Below are 17,785 nucleotides of genomic sequence, written 5' to 3'. Positions count from 1 at the left end.
ACTTAGTATTTAACCGCTTATATCTAGCAGATGAGAAGGTTAAAACAAACTTTTCTTATAACAAATTATTGCTGGTTTATTTAGGAATAACATATATCACTTACAGCTGGCTAACTTTTAACACAAACCTTAAACGTCAACATATGTAAGATACTGCACATTCGTACTCTTTCCGCATAGTCTGGTAAGAGTATGCAATATATAGTCAAAGAGTACTCACTAACATAAAACACAAAAAAATTCACAATGTCCTTCACAACCTATGCATTCTTCATGCCACCATTGGGAGCAATTATCATACTTAGTGCAGTCTTCCATGATAGACTCCTTCTTGGATTTGCACATGGGTGTTCCTGAAAATGATGACGCTGTTAAGTCCAGATTAGTCCCAGAGATTCTGCGTTGTTCGTTACTGGCACTTTGTCTATTCTTGTTTTTTTTTTTTCCTGGTTTAGCTTGTTTTTCTAACAATGCGTTATTGTATGGAGACCCAGACAAAATGTCGGATTTTTTTGCCATTTTCTTCTTTGTTGTGGTCGGTCATATTTTGACAGTGGATAAATAGTGAATAGGTCTACACCTGTTCGTACATCAACACTCTGAACTTCAGTTGTGTCACATTCTTGGTTTTTTTCCTAGTGACTGCAGAGGCATATCTGTCACTGAGGAGCAACATTTGTCCGTGGGTCCCTGTTCAACTCATCTGCCTTCTTCAGTTGTTGGAAATTCGGCGCTCTCAGTGATTTCTAATGCACCAGAGTCTTCTGTTGTGAAGACATCCGGACTGAACGGGAATATTCCCGATTACTCGAAAGACTTCTCAGCTGTTTGGATTGTGGCTACTCTGGGATATGCAGCTCGAAACGAAGGACTTAGTAACCATTAGAAACAAAGAGGGAGGGGAGGGGTGGATTAACAGTGCGCGCATAGTCTTTCCCGCTATATTACAGCTTACTCTTAACTGATGCCCCAAAGAGTTCAGAAAATATCATAAATGGCAGTCACAGCTTGGTTCGTAGCCGAGAAAGTAATGCACCGCATTTTTTTTTCTCAGCCGAAAGGAATGCTACGGATGCGAAACGTTACGTATGTATTATTTGGAGTCTCCTAAGTGAGCGCGCCAAGTTTCCATCGCTTCTGACAGATGGCTTAGCTGCAAGACAGTTTCAAAATGGCGTTTGTAGGTGATGTACGTTACAAGCAACGCGTAATCATGAAATTTCTCACTGCAGAGAAAGAAACTGTGGGGAATATTCTGCGCAAAATCTGTGGAGCATCTGCTGTCGACAGAAGTAGGGTCAGTCGTGGGCTCGGAGGGTGAGGCCATTAGAATGCGGTTCGGCCGAGCTCCACGATTTGCAGCGGTCGGGGAGACCATCCACGGCTGTCACACCTGACCTAGCCCCCTTGGACCATTTGTTTGGGCTATTAAAGGATGCCGCTCGTGGAAAACATTTTTAGGACGATGAGGAGGTGAGTCTCAGACTGAAGTACTGGCTCCACTACCAGGACAAGGATTGGTACCGACAGGGCATACACGGCCTTGTTTCACACTGGAGGAAGGCCGTAGAACGGGATGGAGATTACGTGGAAAAATAGGGTATGCAGATAAAACACCATTCTTTCGTGTGTGGAGTTCTCATTATGTTCAATAAAGAATTGCTGAAGAAAAAAAATGCGGTGCATTACTTTCTAGGCAACTCTCGTAGGTTTTTGTTGTCGGTCACCCTTGCCAGTATAGAGAAAATGCCAATGCGAACTCTTACCAGACAAGTACTCTAACCCAAAAAAAAAAAAAAGAAAAATGGCTCTGAGCACTATGGGACTCAACTGCTGTGGTCATAAGTCCCCTAGAACTTAGAACTACTTAAACCTAACTAACCTAAGGACAGCACACAACACCCAGCCATCACGAGGCAGAGAAAATCCCTGACCCCGCCGGGAATCGAACCCGGGAGTACTCTAACCGAGCCTTACCCTATGTTCATACCTCGTCAACTGAACTGCCTTTTGAACTCTTCCGTACCACAGTATCTATAGCCTCAGAGAACTTCAAGTATGTCTCTTTATTCGTCAGTACTTCGATATCCCTCTTCTTTGCATGTTATTCCTGACTAGTCTCCTAAACTTCAGTCTGCTCTTCATCACTATTAAACTGTGATCTGAGTCTATATCTTCCCCTGAATACACCTTACAATCCAGTACATGATTTCAGAATCTCTGCTTGACTACGATGAACTAACTGAAATCTTCCCAGTATCTCCCGGCCTTTCCCAAATGTACCTCCTCCTCTTGTGATTGTTGAACAGCGTATTCACTATTATTAGCTGAAATTTATTGCAGAACTCAATTACTCTTTCTCTTCTCTCATTTCGAGTTCCCCGGAACCCTTCCTTCCACTCCTTCCTGTACAACGGCGTTCCTGTCCCTCAACACTCTTAGATTTTCATCGTTTTGTGAGTACTGAATTACCCGTTCAGTAACCCCGTGTACTTTCTCTATCTCTTCATCTTCAGCTTGCGACGTCGGCATGTACAACTGAACTATCGTTGCCTTTAAACATGCTACAATCACCGATCATGAGAAAAAGACTAAATGATCAACAAAAGGCAAACGTTCTACGAGTCGGAGTGTCAGAGTTTGAACACGATACGGAATAATATCTCATCAAATCCCGTTTAGTTCATATTTTTTCCACAAGCGGCGCCGTATCTACCACTACATGAAACAAGTACGTACACTACTGGCCATCAAAATTGCTACACCACGAAGACGACGTGCTACAGACGCGAAATTTAACCGACAGGAAGAAGATGCTGTGATATGCAAATGATTAGCTTTTCAGAGCATTCACACAAGGTTGGCACCGGTGGCGACACCTACAATGTACTGACATGAGGAAAGTTTCCAACCGATTTCTCATACACAAACAGCAGTTGACCGGCATTGCCTGGTGAAACCTAGTGATGCCTCGTGTAAGGAGGAGAAATGCGTACCATCACGTTTCCGACTTTGATAAAGGTCGGATTGTAGCCTATCGCGATTGCGGTTTATCGTGTCGCGACATTGCTGCTCGCGTTGGTCGAGATCCAATGACTGTTAGCAGAATATGGAATAGGTGAGTTCAGGAGGGTAATACGGAATGCCGTGCTCCGTCCCAACGGCCTCGTATCACTAGCAGTCGAGATGACAGGCATCTTATACGCATGGCTGTAACGGATCGTGCAGCCACGTCTCGATCCCTGAGTCAACAGATGGGGACGTTTGCAAGACAACAGCCATGTGCACGAACAGTTCGACGACGTTTGCAGCAGCGCGGACTATCAGCTCGGAGACCAAGGCTGCGGTTACCCTTGACGCTGCATCACAGACAGGAGCGCCTGCGATGGTGTACTCAACGACGAACCTGGGCGCACGAATGGCAAAACGTCATTTTTGCGGATAAATCCAAGTTCTGTTTACAGCATCATGATGGTCGCATCCGTGTTTGGCGACATCGATGCCAACGCACATTGGAAGCGTGTATTCGTCATCGCCAGAATGGCGTGATGGTATGGGGTGCCATCGGTTACACGTCTCGGTCACCTCTTGTTCGCATTGACGGGACTTTGAGCAGTGGACGTTACATTTCAGATGTGTTACGACCCGTGGCTCTACCCTTCATTCGATCCCTGCGAAACCCTACATTTCAGCAGGATAATGCACGACAGCATGTTGCAGGTCCTGTACGGACCTTTCTGGATACAGAAACTGTTCGACTGCTGACCTGGCCTGCACATTCAGCAATTGAAAACGTCTGTTCAATGGTGGCCGAGCAACTGGCTCGTCACAATACGCCAGTCACTACTCTTGATGAACTGTGGTATCGTGTTGAAGCTACATGGGCAGCTATACCTGTACACGCCATCCAAGCTCCGTTTGGCTCAATACCCAGGCGTATCAAGACCATTATTACAGCCAGAGGTGGTTGTTCTGGGTACTGATTTCTCGGGATCTATGCACCCAAATTTCGTGAAAATGTAATTACATATCAGATCTAGTACAATATATTTGTCCAATGAATACCCGTTTATCATCTGCATTTCTTCTTGGTGTAGCAATTTTAATGGCCAGCAGTGTAGATTATCCGGCAGAGGCGCTACCACAGCGGAAAAATACTGGAGTTTAACATTTTGTCCCCACCACAAGAGCCTTGGAAGCTTGTAACACACAGCTGGACACACCTGTGTGTAGGTGAGTCCCGTCTGCAGGGCGAGCGCACGCTTCTCCTCGCGGCTGGGGTACGGGTTGTCCCGGCGGCGCAGAAGCCAACGCTTCAGCTGCTGCTTGATGTCCGCCGTAAACAGCCGCTTCGCCAGCCGCTGCTCAGCGCCCGAAGTGCACGCCCTCCTGCAACAAGCGGGAGGTGTGCACCAGCGTACACTCTCACACACAACACAACACAAAACTGTTATCTTGGTCTGGGTCAGTGGGCAACACTGTCCCAGATACAAATTAATAATGAAAAGTATGTTGTGGGAAAATTAAAATTAGAGAACATTTGACGCGCGTTTGAATGAGGCTCAGAATCATAGACAGCAGTTGGGATGTGCATTTTCAACTTCCCGCGGCGTAATTAATAGTCCATTAAATTTCGGGCATGCAGCCGCGCAAATAAAATTTCCTCCACTGATATTTCTGCGCCGTATCGTCCGCCTATCCTCAGAGTGAGTCACGGATAAAGCACGTAATCCGACTCTTGCGGTAATTAAACTGCAGAGAAGTATTCATGGTGTCACCGCCGGCGATCACACATCGATAAGCGAATCGAGCTTCTATACGCCTTCGGCACAGGTGGCGCATGTGTAAGTGTATTTCTTTGCCGCCGACCAGCATCTGTGACCCGCATGCGCAGTACCGCCGCGGTGAAGCATATAACGCCGCGTTTGGCATCTTGTCGTAAGTCGTGTGACTCACTCTGAGGATGGCCGGACGATACGCGGCCGAAATATCAGTGGAGGAAATTTTATTTGCGCGGCTGCATGCCCGAAATTTAATGGACTAAGCAGCTGGGATGTTCATAGTACCCTTTTCAACTTCTAGAATTCTAAGTTGAACATTGAACTTCAGATTCTCAGTCGGCACTTCATATATGGTACATTTTTTGAGCATTATTTCAAAGGCACATTCGATGTTTATCTAATATTTTTTATTTTTACTTTTAGGAAGCTACCCAAGCACGACTCACACCCCGTCCTCACATCTTTACTGCCGCCAGAAGGAGAGCTTCTGTGAAGTTTGGAAGGTAGGAGACGAGGTACTGGTGGAAGTAAAGATGTGAGGGCAGGGCGTGAGTCGTGCTTGGGTAGCTCCATTGGTAGAACACTTTCCCGCGAAAGGCAAAGGTCTCAAGTTCGAGTCTCGGTCCGGTACGCAGTTTTAATCTACCAGGAAGTTTCAGGTCCTGTATAGTTTTCAAGGGACTTCTATACCATTCCTCCCACAAAATAGTGACAAGTTGACTTAACCATAACGGAGGCGCATAACGATCACACACCCTTCTTCCCAAAGTAGACCACAAAGGCTCAATAAAATGGAGATCTAGTGACTGTGCTGGCCAGGATAGATGCGACAACTCATCCTCGAGCTCGCAAAACCAGTCCTGGGCTATGCGAACTGTGTGAACTTGGTCCCTGTTATCTCGGAACACAGCAATACCATTAGGGAACATAGTACCACAGGATGGACCTGATCAGCCAAAATGGTCATATAATCCTTGGTAGTAATGCGACTTGCAGAGAAATCATTGGGCCCATGGAATACCACGATGTGGCTACTCAAATGATCGCCTAGCCCTCGCCATGTTTTACTCTTTGGTCGTAGACTCTGCCAGATGTTGGGAACAGTATGAAAGTAGATTCATGCTACTAAATGACTTTCTTCCATTGCTCCACTCCTCAGGTTTTATGGCTTCGCTGCCACGTTTTCCCGTTACAGACATTTGCATCACTGGTGTGTAGCTTTGAAATTGCAGCTCGCCAGCAACTTCCAGCTTATGGAGTCCCTTCGTGTTGTTTTGGTGCTGACAGGGTTCACGAGTGCGACAGTCAGTTCTGTATTGACTTCTGCAGCTGTCGCTCTCTTATTTTTTCATAACAATCCTCTCCAATGACCATCTGTCACTGTCACTCAACACATATTTTCAGCAGCGTTGTGACTTAGCGGTTGACGTTTTTCCGCTTTCCCTGTGTGAGACATAAATCTTCGACATGGCGCGCTTTGGAACACCAAACACTTCGGCTAGCTTGGTTGCGGAAGCACTCACCACACCAGCACCACCAACAATTTGCCAACGTTCTAAATCACTTGCCTCCAAGACAATGCACTCACAACACTGTTCTGACCTCAACTGACATTTGCGACGTATTGAGGACAACGGACAGGGGCTGTTCAAGGTTTATTCTCCAGGCTTATTATGTGTTTGTAGACTGGCATGCAGTGGCGGCGATGACGATAGACACGACGACGAGGCATAGTGCTTCAATGCTGTTGCAGATAGAGCTAACATTTACTATTACTTTAAAGCATTGTAAACATTGATTTTCCTATCCCTCAATGTATAAGAACTTTAACTTTGCTGACTTAATCTCCGAATGCTGACGTCACCAACCGCTGAGCGTACATCGCGAAGTGGGGGCTCAAGGATTCAACAAATGGATAAAAATTTAATAAGCACTGCTTTCATACACTGAACTATAGTATACAGCAACTGCATGATGTATGTGTACCAACACGGAGGGCGGTATAGGGGGTGGGTTGGTGGGTTTTTCCCTTCCCGTACGCACCTGAGGTTTGGCTAACATCTGCACTTATGTTCAAGCATCCACTTCTCGTGGTTCAAAATGGTTCAAATGGCTCTGAGCACTATGGGACTTAACATCTGAGGTCAACAGTCCCCTAGAACTTAGAACTATTTAAACCTAACTAACCTAAGGACATCACACACATCCATGCCCGAGGCAGGATTCGAGCCTGCGACCGTAGCGGTCGCGCGGTTCCAGACTGAAGGGCCTAGAACCGCTTGGCCACTCCGGCCAGCCTTCTCGTGGTGTTTCCATATTTTTGTTCAACCCCTGCAGATTAAGAGAAACCGTAGACATATCAGTTTATGCGGTGATTTGATATCTTTTTACACAACATTTACATAGCACCTGTTCGGGAAATATTTCAATTTTTCATCAACACTGATCACTAATTAAATCGTTCTTAATTACACGGATTACTTTCACGAAATTAATTAGTTAATTTTTTCGAAACTAGATTTTAAGGTGGTCCTATTTTCCGATGTCGTACTCCCCGTTTGGCTGCGAAAATTCAGCCGAAAAGTTTCCCTCAATTCACAATTTTTCTTAATTATCCTGATTACATTCGAGCAATTAATACTTCTTTTGAAAAACTCACCCTCGTCAATCTAGTACGCCTTTGTTGTTCAATTCCCAACTTTCGTTTGGCTCTGAAATTACGGTCCAAAATCAACTATGTAATTGAAGCTTCCTGGCAGATTAAAACTGTGTGCCCGATCGAGACTCGAACTCGGGACCTCTTTATTTCATTCTGGAAACATCCCCCAGGCTGTGGCTAAGCCATGTCTACGCAGTATCCTTTATTTCAGGAGTGCTAGTTCTGCAAGGTTCGCAGGAGAGCTTCTGTAAAGTTTGGAAGGTAGGAGACGAAAGCCGGCACGGTAGCTCAGCGTGTTCGGTCAGAGGGTTACGTGCCCTCTGTAATATAACAATTGAGTCAATCGATCAACAACGAACATAAATTGATGTCTTACGACGTCCGCCTTGAGCAGATGCAACGAACAAAAGCGAACAAAATGAGATTAAAAAAAAAAAAACAGATGGTAGAGCACGTGCCCGCGAAAGGCAAAGGTCCCAAATTCGAGTCTCGGTCGTGCACACAGTTTTAATCTGCCAGGAAGTTTCATATCAGCGAACACTCCGCTGCAGAGTGAAAATCTCATTCTGGAAACAGTGTAATTTCTAGGGAGTCTTGATTTCGCTCCGGTCAAACATTTTACCAAAAATGGGTCCAGTGCCCCGGTTTCCGATCAAGGTTTTTGGGACTTACATCCTATGTAGCTAATGTGCAAGGTTGGTTTGCTCTATAATCACTCTCATTGAGCGAGAATTCGCTCTGAACTGAGACGCGAGAAGTGGAGGCATGGTTAACAACGACAAAACAAGCCGCTAGCACTCGTCAGGCATTCCACTGGACAAATGCCAGAGGAGTACCGTGCCAGCGACGCGCTTGCTGTGTTTCTCTGTTGCACGTGCTTATACGTGCCGTTCAAGCAACCCTAATTACCTCGGTGCGAGGCACACCTTAAAATACCGTTGAAATTGTACTGTTTCTTCTCTTGACTCAACGAACTGAATTTGTGCAATCAACGAGTGGCCAGGAAGCTCCTTCCCTGTTCTACATTCTCTTTACACAATACCAGTAAATCCCTGATTCGTGCATAAAACGGCTTCAGATTTCTGTTTACAAATTAATTAATGCAATAAATATTTTATGTCAGGCGTGTAAGCGTGAAATAGTTTAGAAAAGGTCAGACATCTTGCTAAGTGCTCTCATTATTAAACACAGGACGAGTATAGACTGGGTGATTTGCATTTCGTTTCAAGCAACAGCGCGTCTCAATGTTTATGACGTCATATCTCCTGAATCATGGGTCGTACAATGATATAATTTCGCTGGTACATTCATTGTTTTATGTGGATACTGTCTGCAAAATGTGTTGTGGTTAGAGTTAATAGTAATGAAGTAATAAATTAAAACGCCAGGCCTTACGATAGCGTTTCAAGTTTTTAAATTTGGTCAGCAATTATATGAAATACTGAAAATCAAATTTGTTGCCCCTGGAAGATGTTAGATAGACCATTTGCAATTTGCACTGGGTGCCATGGACCGGGTTAGCCGTTTAGTAATATAGACTGTTTTTCAATTTTTTAAGGATTTTGTTTTTAGGGATACCACATCCTCATCACCTTTTATTTATTTTTTCAAGGCAATGTCTTGTCCAATTGTAACCTTCCCGTCACGAACCTCTCTTGAAACCCTTAAATGTTGGGAATTCTGGAATGGTCATTCTTGATGCAGAAATATCTCCAATTCCAGATACTAGCAAGCCCCTAAGAATAGACAGGGAAAGAAACAACAGCACTCGCTAATCCTGAGCCCCCTATGAAGAAACTGATACTAATGTGGGGGGGGGGGGGGCAGGGTAGCTAGCGACCAAGCTGGATAACCTTGTCTGAATGGTGATTAGATCAGATAACTGTACTGTTATCGGGACTACATAGGCAGGCCTCGTAGGCGACGAGTGTAAGTTGTTCAAAATAGAGACGTAATATTTTAGGTAAACAAATAAGCTGTAAACTACGGCTACTTGAGGTGTAGGGGTTCTCTTCAGCCCACAACGAAAAAAGTTTCGGTCTGTTGTCAGACGCAACAGTTACTAATGAGATTGTTAGTACTATGATTTTCCAATATGTAGCAGTAATGTCTTCAGTACGGATTGATTTATTATTTCATATACTGGCCACCAGATGCTGTATTCTGGATCGTTTGTCACAATGAAAAATTATTGTTTCGTTTACTTCTCAACTTTCGTCTATATGCACATCATCAAAGGATACAGATTGTTGGTAAGCGTTTTCTTTTTTTTTTTTTTTTCAAACTTCACACATTTTACAATTTTATTCATAGTCATTTTAATGTTTTTATTAAGTAAATTGTAAGAACACATGGATTAAAAAACTTATCAATATACTATAACATGCAGTACCGTAACCGAGCTACTTCACCCGCTTTTTTTTGGCACGTGATTTGGGGTCAAGTGGCCCTGAATAACATAACTAGCCTTCAAATGCGATAATGTTGCCTACAAAATACATTCATTTGCAAAACTAGACTGATGTTTGTAAGAAGTAGTTAATTCGAGGGTTTTCGAGTAATTACCAAACAGAAGACTAGGGACCTCTAATGGAAGGCACGGGGCCCACCAACAAGGCCTGTAAGTGGCCAATATCGAAGGATACTTCGCTCTACGAATGGGAGGACATAATATCTTCAAAAACTGTGGAGAAAGGACTTTTTACAGTCACTTTGAAGCACAGCGTATCAGGCCCGGCGATTCATGTTTTGTGTGACTGGATATTTCTCCAAGAAGTGCCCCCCCCCCCCTTGTAAATGTAATTAAAAATAAGTCTGTTTATTTCATTAAATTCTGTTCAGTACAAAAAGTCAGTTGCATAATGCAACAACTGTACTGCACCTTGTAAGTGTAGTTAACGAATCTTCTAAATCTACACTCCTGGAAATGGAAAAAAGAACACATTGACACCGGAGTGTCAGACCCACCATACTTGCTCCGGACACTGCGAGAGGGCTGTACAAGCAATGATCCACACGCACGGCACAGCGGACACACCAGGAACCGCGGTGTTGGCCGTCGAATGGCGCTAGCTGCGCAGCATTTGTGCACCGCCGCCGTCAATGTCAGCCAGTTTGCCGTGGCATACGGAGCTCCATCGCAGTCTTTAACACTGGTAGCATGCCGCGACAGCGTGGACGTGAACCGTATGTGCAGTTGACGGACTTTGAGCGAGGGCGTATAGTGGGCATGCGGGAGGCCGGGTGGACGTACCGCCGAATTGCTCAACACGTGGGGCGTGAGGTCTCCACAGTACATCGATGTTGTCGCCAGTGGTCGGCGGAAGGTGCACGTGCCCGTCGACCTGGGACCGGACCGCAGCGACGTACGGATGCACGCCAAGACCGTAGGATCCTACGCAGTGCCGTAGGGGACCGCACCGCCACTTCCCAGCAAATTAGGGACACTGTTGCTCCTGGGGTATCGGCGAGGACCATTCGCAACCGTCTCCATGAAGTTGGGCTACGGTCCCGCACACCGTTAGGCCGTCTTCCGCTCACGCCCCAACATCGTGCAGCCCGCCTCCAGTGGTGTCGCAACAGGCGTGAATGGAGGGACGAATGGAGACGTGTCGTCTTCAGCGATGAGAGTCGCTTCTGCCTTGGTGCCAATGATGGTCGTATGCGTGTTTGGCGCCGTGCAGGTGAGCGCCACAATCAGGACTGCATACGACCGAGGCACACAGGGCCAACACCCGGCATCATGGTGTGGGGAGCGATCTCCTACACTGGCCGTACACCACTGGTGATCGTCGAGGGGACACTGAATAGTGCACGGTACATCCAAACCGTCATCGAACCCATCGTTCTACCATTCCTAGACCGGCAAGGGAACTTGCTGTTCCAACAGGACAACGCACGTCCGCATGTATCCCGTGCCACCCAACGTGCTCTAGAAGGTGTAAGTCAACTACCCTGGCCAGCAAGATCTCCGGATCTGTCCCCCATTGAGCATGTTTGGGACTGGATGAAGCGTCGTCTCACGCGGTCTGCACGTCCAGCACGAACGCTGGTCCAATTGAGGCGCCAGGTGGAAATGGCATGGCAAGCCGTTCCACAGGACTACATCCAGCATCTCTACGATCGTCTCCATGGGAGAATAGCAGCCTGCATTGCTGCGAAAGGTGGATATACTAGTGCCGACATTGTGCATGCTCTGTTGCCTGTGTCTATGTGCCTGTGGTTCTGTCAGTGTGATCATGTGATGTATCTGACCCCAGGAATGTGTCAATAAAGTTTCCCCTTCCCGGGACAATGAATTCACGGTGTTCTTATTTCAATTTCCAGGAGTGTAGTTTATCGGTAATATCGCATTAAATATGCAAAACAAAAGACTATGATTGAGTCGATATTGCACATTGCTGATCTTAAATAAGATTTGAAAGGATGTAAAAAGGAAAACTTGGTTTATTAGAACAGGATAATCTATGAATTGTAATAAGTAAGCGAGCAAAGCCCACAAGTTGAGGAATTGTTTTTTTTAAGAACTCCACAACTTTCCTCAAGTCTTTTCCTGCTCGTTTTGTCTCTTCACGAAATGCAAAAACATTTTTCTATCGCTTATCTGTCTCTCCAAGTCAAAATCATTTTTGTAAAATTGTACAATTTTATCGTTGCCTGTAGGATGTTCCAGAATAAATTTTTCACACGATTTAAAAAATATTGCAGAATCGTTGTCGAGTCTATTCTGAGTGACTAACTGAAAGCTACAAAAAATGATTTTCTGACAAATTCTTCTAGTGTTTTGAATCTGATGTATTATTTATTTCCTTGATCGAGACGTTTTGGAGTTTTGTGCTAACGCAGAAATTTAGGTTGGTCACGATCAAGATCAACAACTTGATCATTTTTATGCCAAATTTCCGAAAAAATCACGTGAAGTACTTAAAAATCAGTAACTGATTTTGTTTGTTCATAAGATTTGATGGTATATGTATTAGACTTCAGTAATTCCGCGTGATTCGGTGAAAAACTTCAGTAGGCATTGTTGAATTAAAATAACACTCAAACCTTTGAAGTAACGACAGAAGCTTGATGTTTTGGCCGATGCCATTCTATCATTTCGCTTTAAAACTCCAGTCACAATTCAATAAAATTTAAGTGTAATATACACTTTGCTGGAAAGCAGGTAAACATTTTCATTTTCTTTCTCAATTTCAATTTGCAGTTTTTTGAACTGAGCAAAGTACTTCGATGTGTTCCATACACAGTTTATTAAATTTTTCATTATTTCAATAAATTTCATTTCTTGTAAAAGGTTTTCAAACTTATCCTGCACGATCAGATTAAGATTACGAGCATTTCAATGCATAAACAGTGCTCCGTACTCTTCTCTGTGTATTCGTGACTGCACACTTGAGGTTTGGCCAGAAACACTTGTGCCCCATCGTAACAATGGCTTCTGAGATTTGAGATTGGTAACTCGTATAGGGTTAAAACGTCTTTAACGGGATCAAACTACATTCCTGCCGAAGTACCATCCATAGAATAAAATCTAGTAACATATTTATTCGCTGTCAGATCTTCAGAAACGACGTCGAATCAAATAGAGATTTGCTCGCTTTGAAACAAATCACAAGTTTTATCCTATAAAACTGAAAAATATTCAGCAGTTATATCGTGCGTAATTCCAGACAAGGTTGTAGTGGCCATCAGCTCGCAAACTTCATTTTGATTATAGTTGGGAAGCCATTTCTAACCATCTTCTTGTAAGCAACACTTTAATTTTCCCACATCTGCTCGAGTCTTTAAGAACGTCACAAAGTTGTTAATTTTCGTCATTGTTGAGTCCTTGTCTTGGGAGACCCTATTTCGCTCGTACCTTTAAGACTAACTTCTCATTTAACATGGTCGGAAATTCGATTTTTTATTGCATTTTTTGACAGGTATGTGTGTTTATAATGTTAGGACGAAAAGGTTTTTTTATCCGTGCGTTACAAAATTCTACAGCCCAGTGTTCGAAGGAGCGTCGCGGCCGTCATGGGACGCTCTCAACCAGACACCCAGCTCAGGTAGAAAACCTGTGCCGTAACGCACCTTCACAAAATGATTTATTTTGCAGTATGCAAGCATACGAACAACGTGCGCAGTCTACCGAACGCACATATTCAGCACTTCCAGATCGGCTTTTCTCGCCAAGAAGAACGAGGGAATTTCTCTCCAGGAACAATTCGAGTTAGAGGAAGGGTTGATATACGGTCCTGGAATTGAAGACTAAACGTAAGTAACGAAAACACTTTTTTGGCAAATTTTGGTCAAATTTGGTCAGAACATAATTTTTGTCCGCCATATTGGATTAGCCATTTTGAATTTCGGAAATATAACATCAGATTTGTGTTCAGCGACATCAAAAATTTATAACTTTATCCAAATTGAACTAATAGTACATATAAAAGTTTTCCCTAAATTAAACAGGTTTTTCTCGAGAAACGATTTGTGAGAACTGCGTGCAGCATAAAATAAAAACGGTTTATCCTGTTAATTTCCACTTTCGACCCGCCCAAAGTAAACGCTTTTCTTGGGAGCTTATACCATAAATTTAATGTAGTATCGTCTGATGTTATCCATTTTTGCTTTCAGATATCTCCTGAAGGGCTAAACTGCACACAGTCTGTGTATTTCAAATTCACAGGCCATTGTTCAGTCCATAGTTATGGGTGCCATTTTATTTTATTTTTTTTTGTATTGAAAATCTAAAATAAATTTCAAAGTATGGTCAATCATAATCCCCAAATAGACTCTTTGTATGTCTTTTCACTCTCAATAATAATTTCGAAACTTCGCCTACTTTTTGCTCATTTTAATGAGAACCTGGCCTTAATGTGCTGAATATTTTTAATAACGCTGTTCGAATATGTATCATTTGTTTCACTACAATGACGAGGATGTTAGTAGTTTCTACATTTTCTAATGTTACGGCGCAATTTATATGAAAATAACTTTTTGCATTAGTCCGAATCTGCTCAGCTCCATGTTTCCAGTTTGACGATCAGTCGTCAACCCAAAAGTGTTTCAGTTCTATGGCCTGCCTGTCGAAAGTGGCTATTAACTATCGTTTACACAGTTCAGTATAGATTTGGCAATTTCTTTATTATGTTTGTTGAGCTGAAACTGTGGGTTATCGTGCGTCCTATAAAAACAACACGAATGACTCAGACGTTCTGCAACATTATAATTTCTTCACTTACATTTCAGATACGTAATACATTTCGAAAGTCGCCTGCATATCCGGTAGTAGGCATTAAATTGTGTACCACATTCTCTTAGGCGTGAAACCACACTGGCGCTATGCAACATCAGACGGTGCGCACGCATCAGTCTCTCTGCCAACAGATGGCACCACCAAACACGCAGATACGTGGTTTCACCTTACGTGTAAGGCAAATGTAGACGCATTGACCAGGTTTCATTTGAATGAACCTCATATTTGGGACAGCAGCCCTTCCAAAAGCAGGAGAGAACTCGCGCTGAGTAGGTGGACGAAAATATGGAAACACCAAAAACACAACACATTACACTGCATAATACGGTGCAGGAAAACCGTTGACATTCAAAATAGCTTCCAATCGTCTCGTAACGGGTAAATACATGTCCTGCATGGTTTTCAAGGAACTATTATACCATTCCTCCCGCAAAATAGTGACAACGTAACGATGATGGAGATGGATGGCGATGGCGCACACCACCAAGGCTAAACAATAGTGAGTTCTGATGACTTGGGAGGTGCGACAATTCATCCTCGTGCTCAAAAAATCAGTAATGAACGATACGAACTGTGCGAATTGCGACCCTGTCTTATCGGAAAGCAGCATCACCATTGGGGAACTAACGCTTTACCGTGGGATGGACCTGGTCAACCAAAATGGTCACATAATCATTGGCAATAATGCGACATTGCAGAGTAACCATAGGGCCTGTGGAATATCAGATATGGCTGCCCAAATCATCACTGAACTACCGCCATGTTTCAATCTTAGGACGATAACTCGGTCAGAAGTTAGAAACAGATGAAAAAAGTCTCATCCGACCAAGTGACTTTCTTTCCCCGTAGGTTCAAATGTTACAAAGTTTTTATTTTCCATTACATGTATGTATATATTTTCTTTGTTGGAACTGCCAGATGTATGATGTTTCTCTTTGATGTTACGGAAAACTCACACAAATAAATCATATAAACAATCTTAGAAAACGATTTGTTCAGAATAATAGAAAGCAAGAAAATTATGCAAGGAAAATAAATTGCAACGCCCCTTTCTTCTTTAGAAAGGCATTAAGAAATATTGATACGTGCTGTCAAAGGTCTCTCTTATTTTTTTCTTGGTTGCGAAAATGGGAAGGGGGCGGCAAACTTGAGCACACGCTGGGCGTCAGAAACCCATGCTAAGCCACTGCGGTAAAGGCAAACAAAGAGAAATTGAAAGGCTTTGCAGAAGAGGAAACCGATCCTTCAGAAGAAAATTGCATTCTCAGGAGAAATTTAGCTGTTGCATTTGATCATACTACATCGGAGAGTGACTTTGACAACCTGTGTGAGGACAATTCGGACGACGGCACTGAATCTGGCGGGGAAAAGTGTCTAGTTTGTGCAGTACGGTGAAGTACAGTGTGGTACATGTGTACAGTCTGTGGCCTGTGGGCACATTCAGACCCTTCGGGGTGGAATGAACTACTGTGGCTTTCCATGTTTGTGACCATGTGACATTTATTCCTTAAACTTAATTCCATAAAGATTTCTCTGACCGTTGTTATCTTTAAGTACTGCAGTATTTTCTTTGATTCACTCTGCACACGAGAGCTGATAATAATATCGCAAGACCACATTGTTTCTAAATTTTTATGTTTCAGGGAATATAAACATATCATTTAGTAAATGAGTACTTGGGTTTTAGATATTCTAATTTTGACTCTTTCTTAACTGACCACCATTTCCCCCATTACTCCTATACTATTTTTTATTTCTCATACAATTAAAAAAGCAAACCCCTGTTGGCAATAACGAATAGAGGAGTGTATAGCTTGCACACTAAATAAATCTACAAAGTGAGGCTATGTTCGTTACTGCCTCAACATTCACCTGCATGACTCTGACAAAGTGATGCACGCAAGAGGGGAGGACAAGCCGAAATGAAAATTCAAGGGTTGAGAAGGTATGTTGTGTTATTTCGGTGATTAGAAAATCGAGTCTAATTTAGGAAGAACTTAGATGTATGAGCCATACTATCATTAAGATACTGAACTCCTCTGGCTCCGATGCATGCCCTAAGTCGGTTGGGAAGGGTGCCATACCCAAGCTGGCCCATAACTGTTGTACTTGATATCATGGATACTGGAACTGAGATGGACTCCAAGTCCGAGCTGGTTCCATTCATGTTCTATGGGGAACATATCTGCGGATCTCGCTGGCCACAAGCGTAACTCAGTCACACACAGACATTTCTTGGAGACACGTACCATGTGTGGACGAGCATTGCCGTATTGCAAAATGGTGCTACGATGAGAGGTAACACATGGGGACGGAGGATGTCCCTGACATTTCGTTGTACCTTCAGAGTTCCCTCAATCACTGCCATCTGTGACCTGAAATCATACCTGATGGCTGCCCACACCAGAGCGCTAGGAATAGCTCTGCTACTCTTCTACGACGGTTGCCCAGAAAGTAATTCACCGCATTCACAGCCGAAAACAACGCTACGAATGCGAAACGTTACGTATGTATTATTTGAAGTCTGTTCAGTGAGCGCGCCAAGTTTACGTCACTTCCGACAGATAGGAAGCTGCAGGACAGTTTCAAAATGGCGTCTGTAGGTGATGTAAGTTACAAGCAATGTGCCGTCATTAAATTTCTCACTGTGCAAGTAGGCGGTTTACGTTTTTATGTTGGTGACGCCACGTAGCGCTCTGTATTAAAATCGCTGACTGCGCTGTGTGCAGTCTGTGTCTGGTTGGACTCATTGTTGGATTATTCGCTAGTGTAGTGCTGGAGAGTTGGATGTGAACAGCCCGTAGCGTTGGGCAGTTGGAGGTGAGCCGCCAGCAGTGGTGGATGTGGGGAGAGAGATGCCAGAGTTTTGAGATGTTAATATGAGATAACGATCTGGACGTGTGTCCGTCAGAAAAAGGAAATTTGTCGAACTGGAATCTTTCATTTAGGTGTCAGTATTGGCGCTCCCTGTATTCTAGTAGTTCGAGTAATGAAGATTTTGATGAGATAAGTGATGCATGAAGGATAGGTTATTGTTTGTCAGGGCTATTCTTTTGTAGGGATTATTAAAAGTCAGATTGCGTTGCGCTAAAATATTGTGTGTCA

General features: G+C 43.6%; 1 protein-coding gene across 2 annotated transcripts in view; it reads right to left on the bottom strand.

The window, feature by feature from the left end:
- The window catches only part of LOC126234643 (homeobox protein Mohawk), a 121,747-nt gene that overhangs the window by 21,834 nt on the left and 82,128 nt on the right, over window positions 1-17,785 (bottom strand). For both annotated transcript variants that reach the window (XM_049943373.1, XM_049943372.1), the window contains exon 3: window positions 4,224-4,389. In XM_049943373.1, coding sequence (XP_049799330.1) covers window positions 4,224-4,389 — 166 coding nt within the window. The remainder of the gene's footprint in view (window positions 1-4,223; window positions 4,390-17,785) is intronic.

Source organism: Schistocerca nitens, chromosome 2 (assembly GCF_023898315.1).
Source record: "Schistocerca nitens isolate TAMUIC-IGC-003100 chromosome 2, iqSchNite1.1, whole genome shotgun sequence".
Classification (NCBI taxonomy): Eukaryota; Metazoa; Arthropoda; class Insecta; order Orthoptera; family Acrididae; genus Schistocerca; species Schistocerca nitens.
The sequence above is the reverse complement of the archived record's forward strand: the minus strand, read 5'-3'. Positions and strand labels throughout refer to the sequence as shown.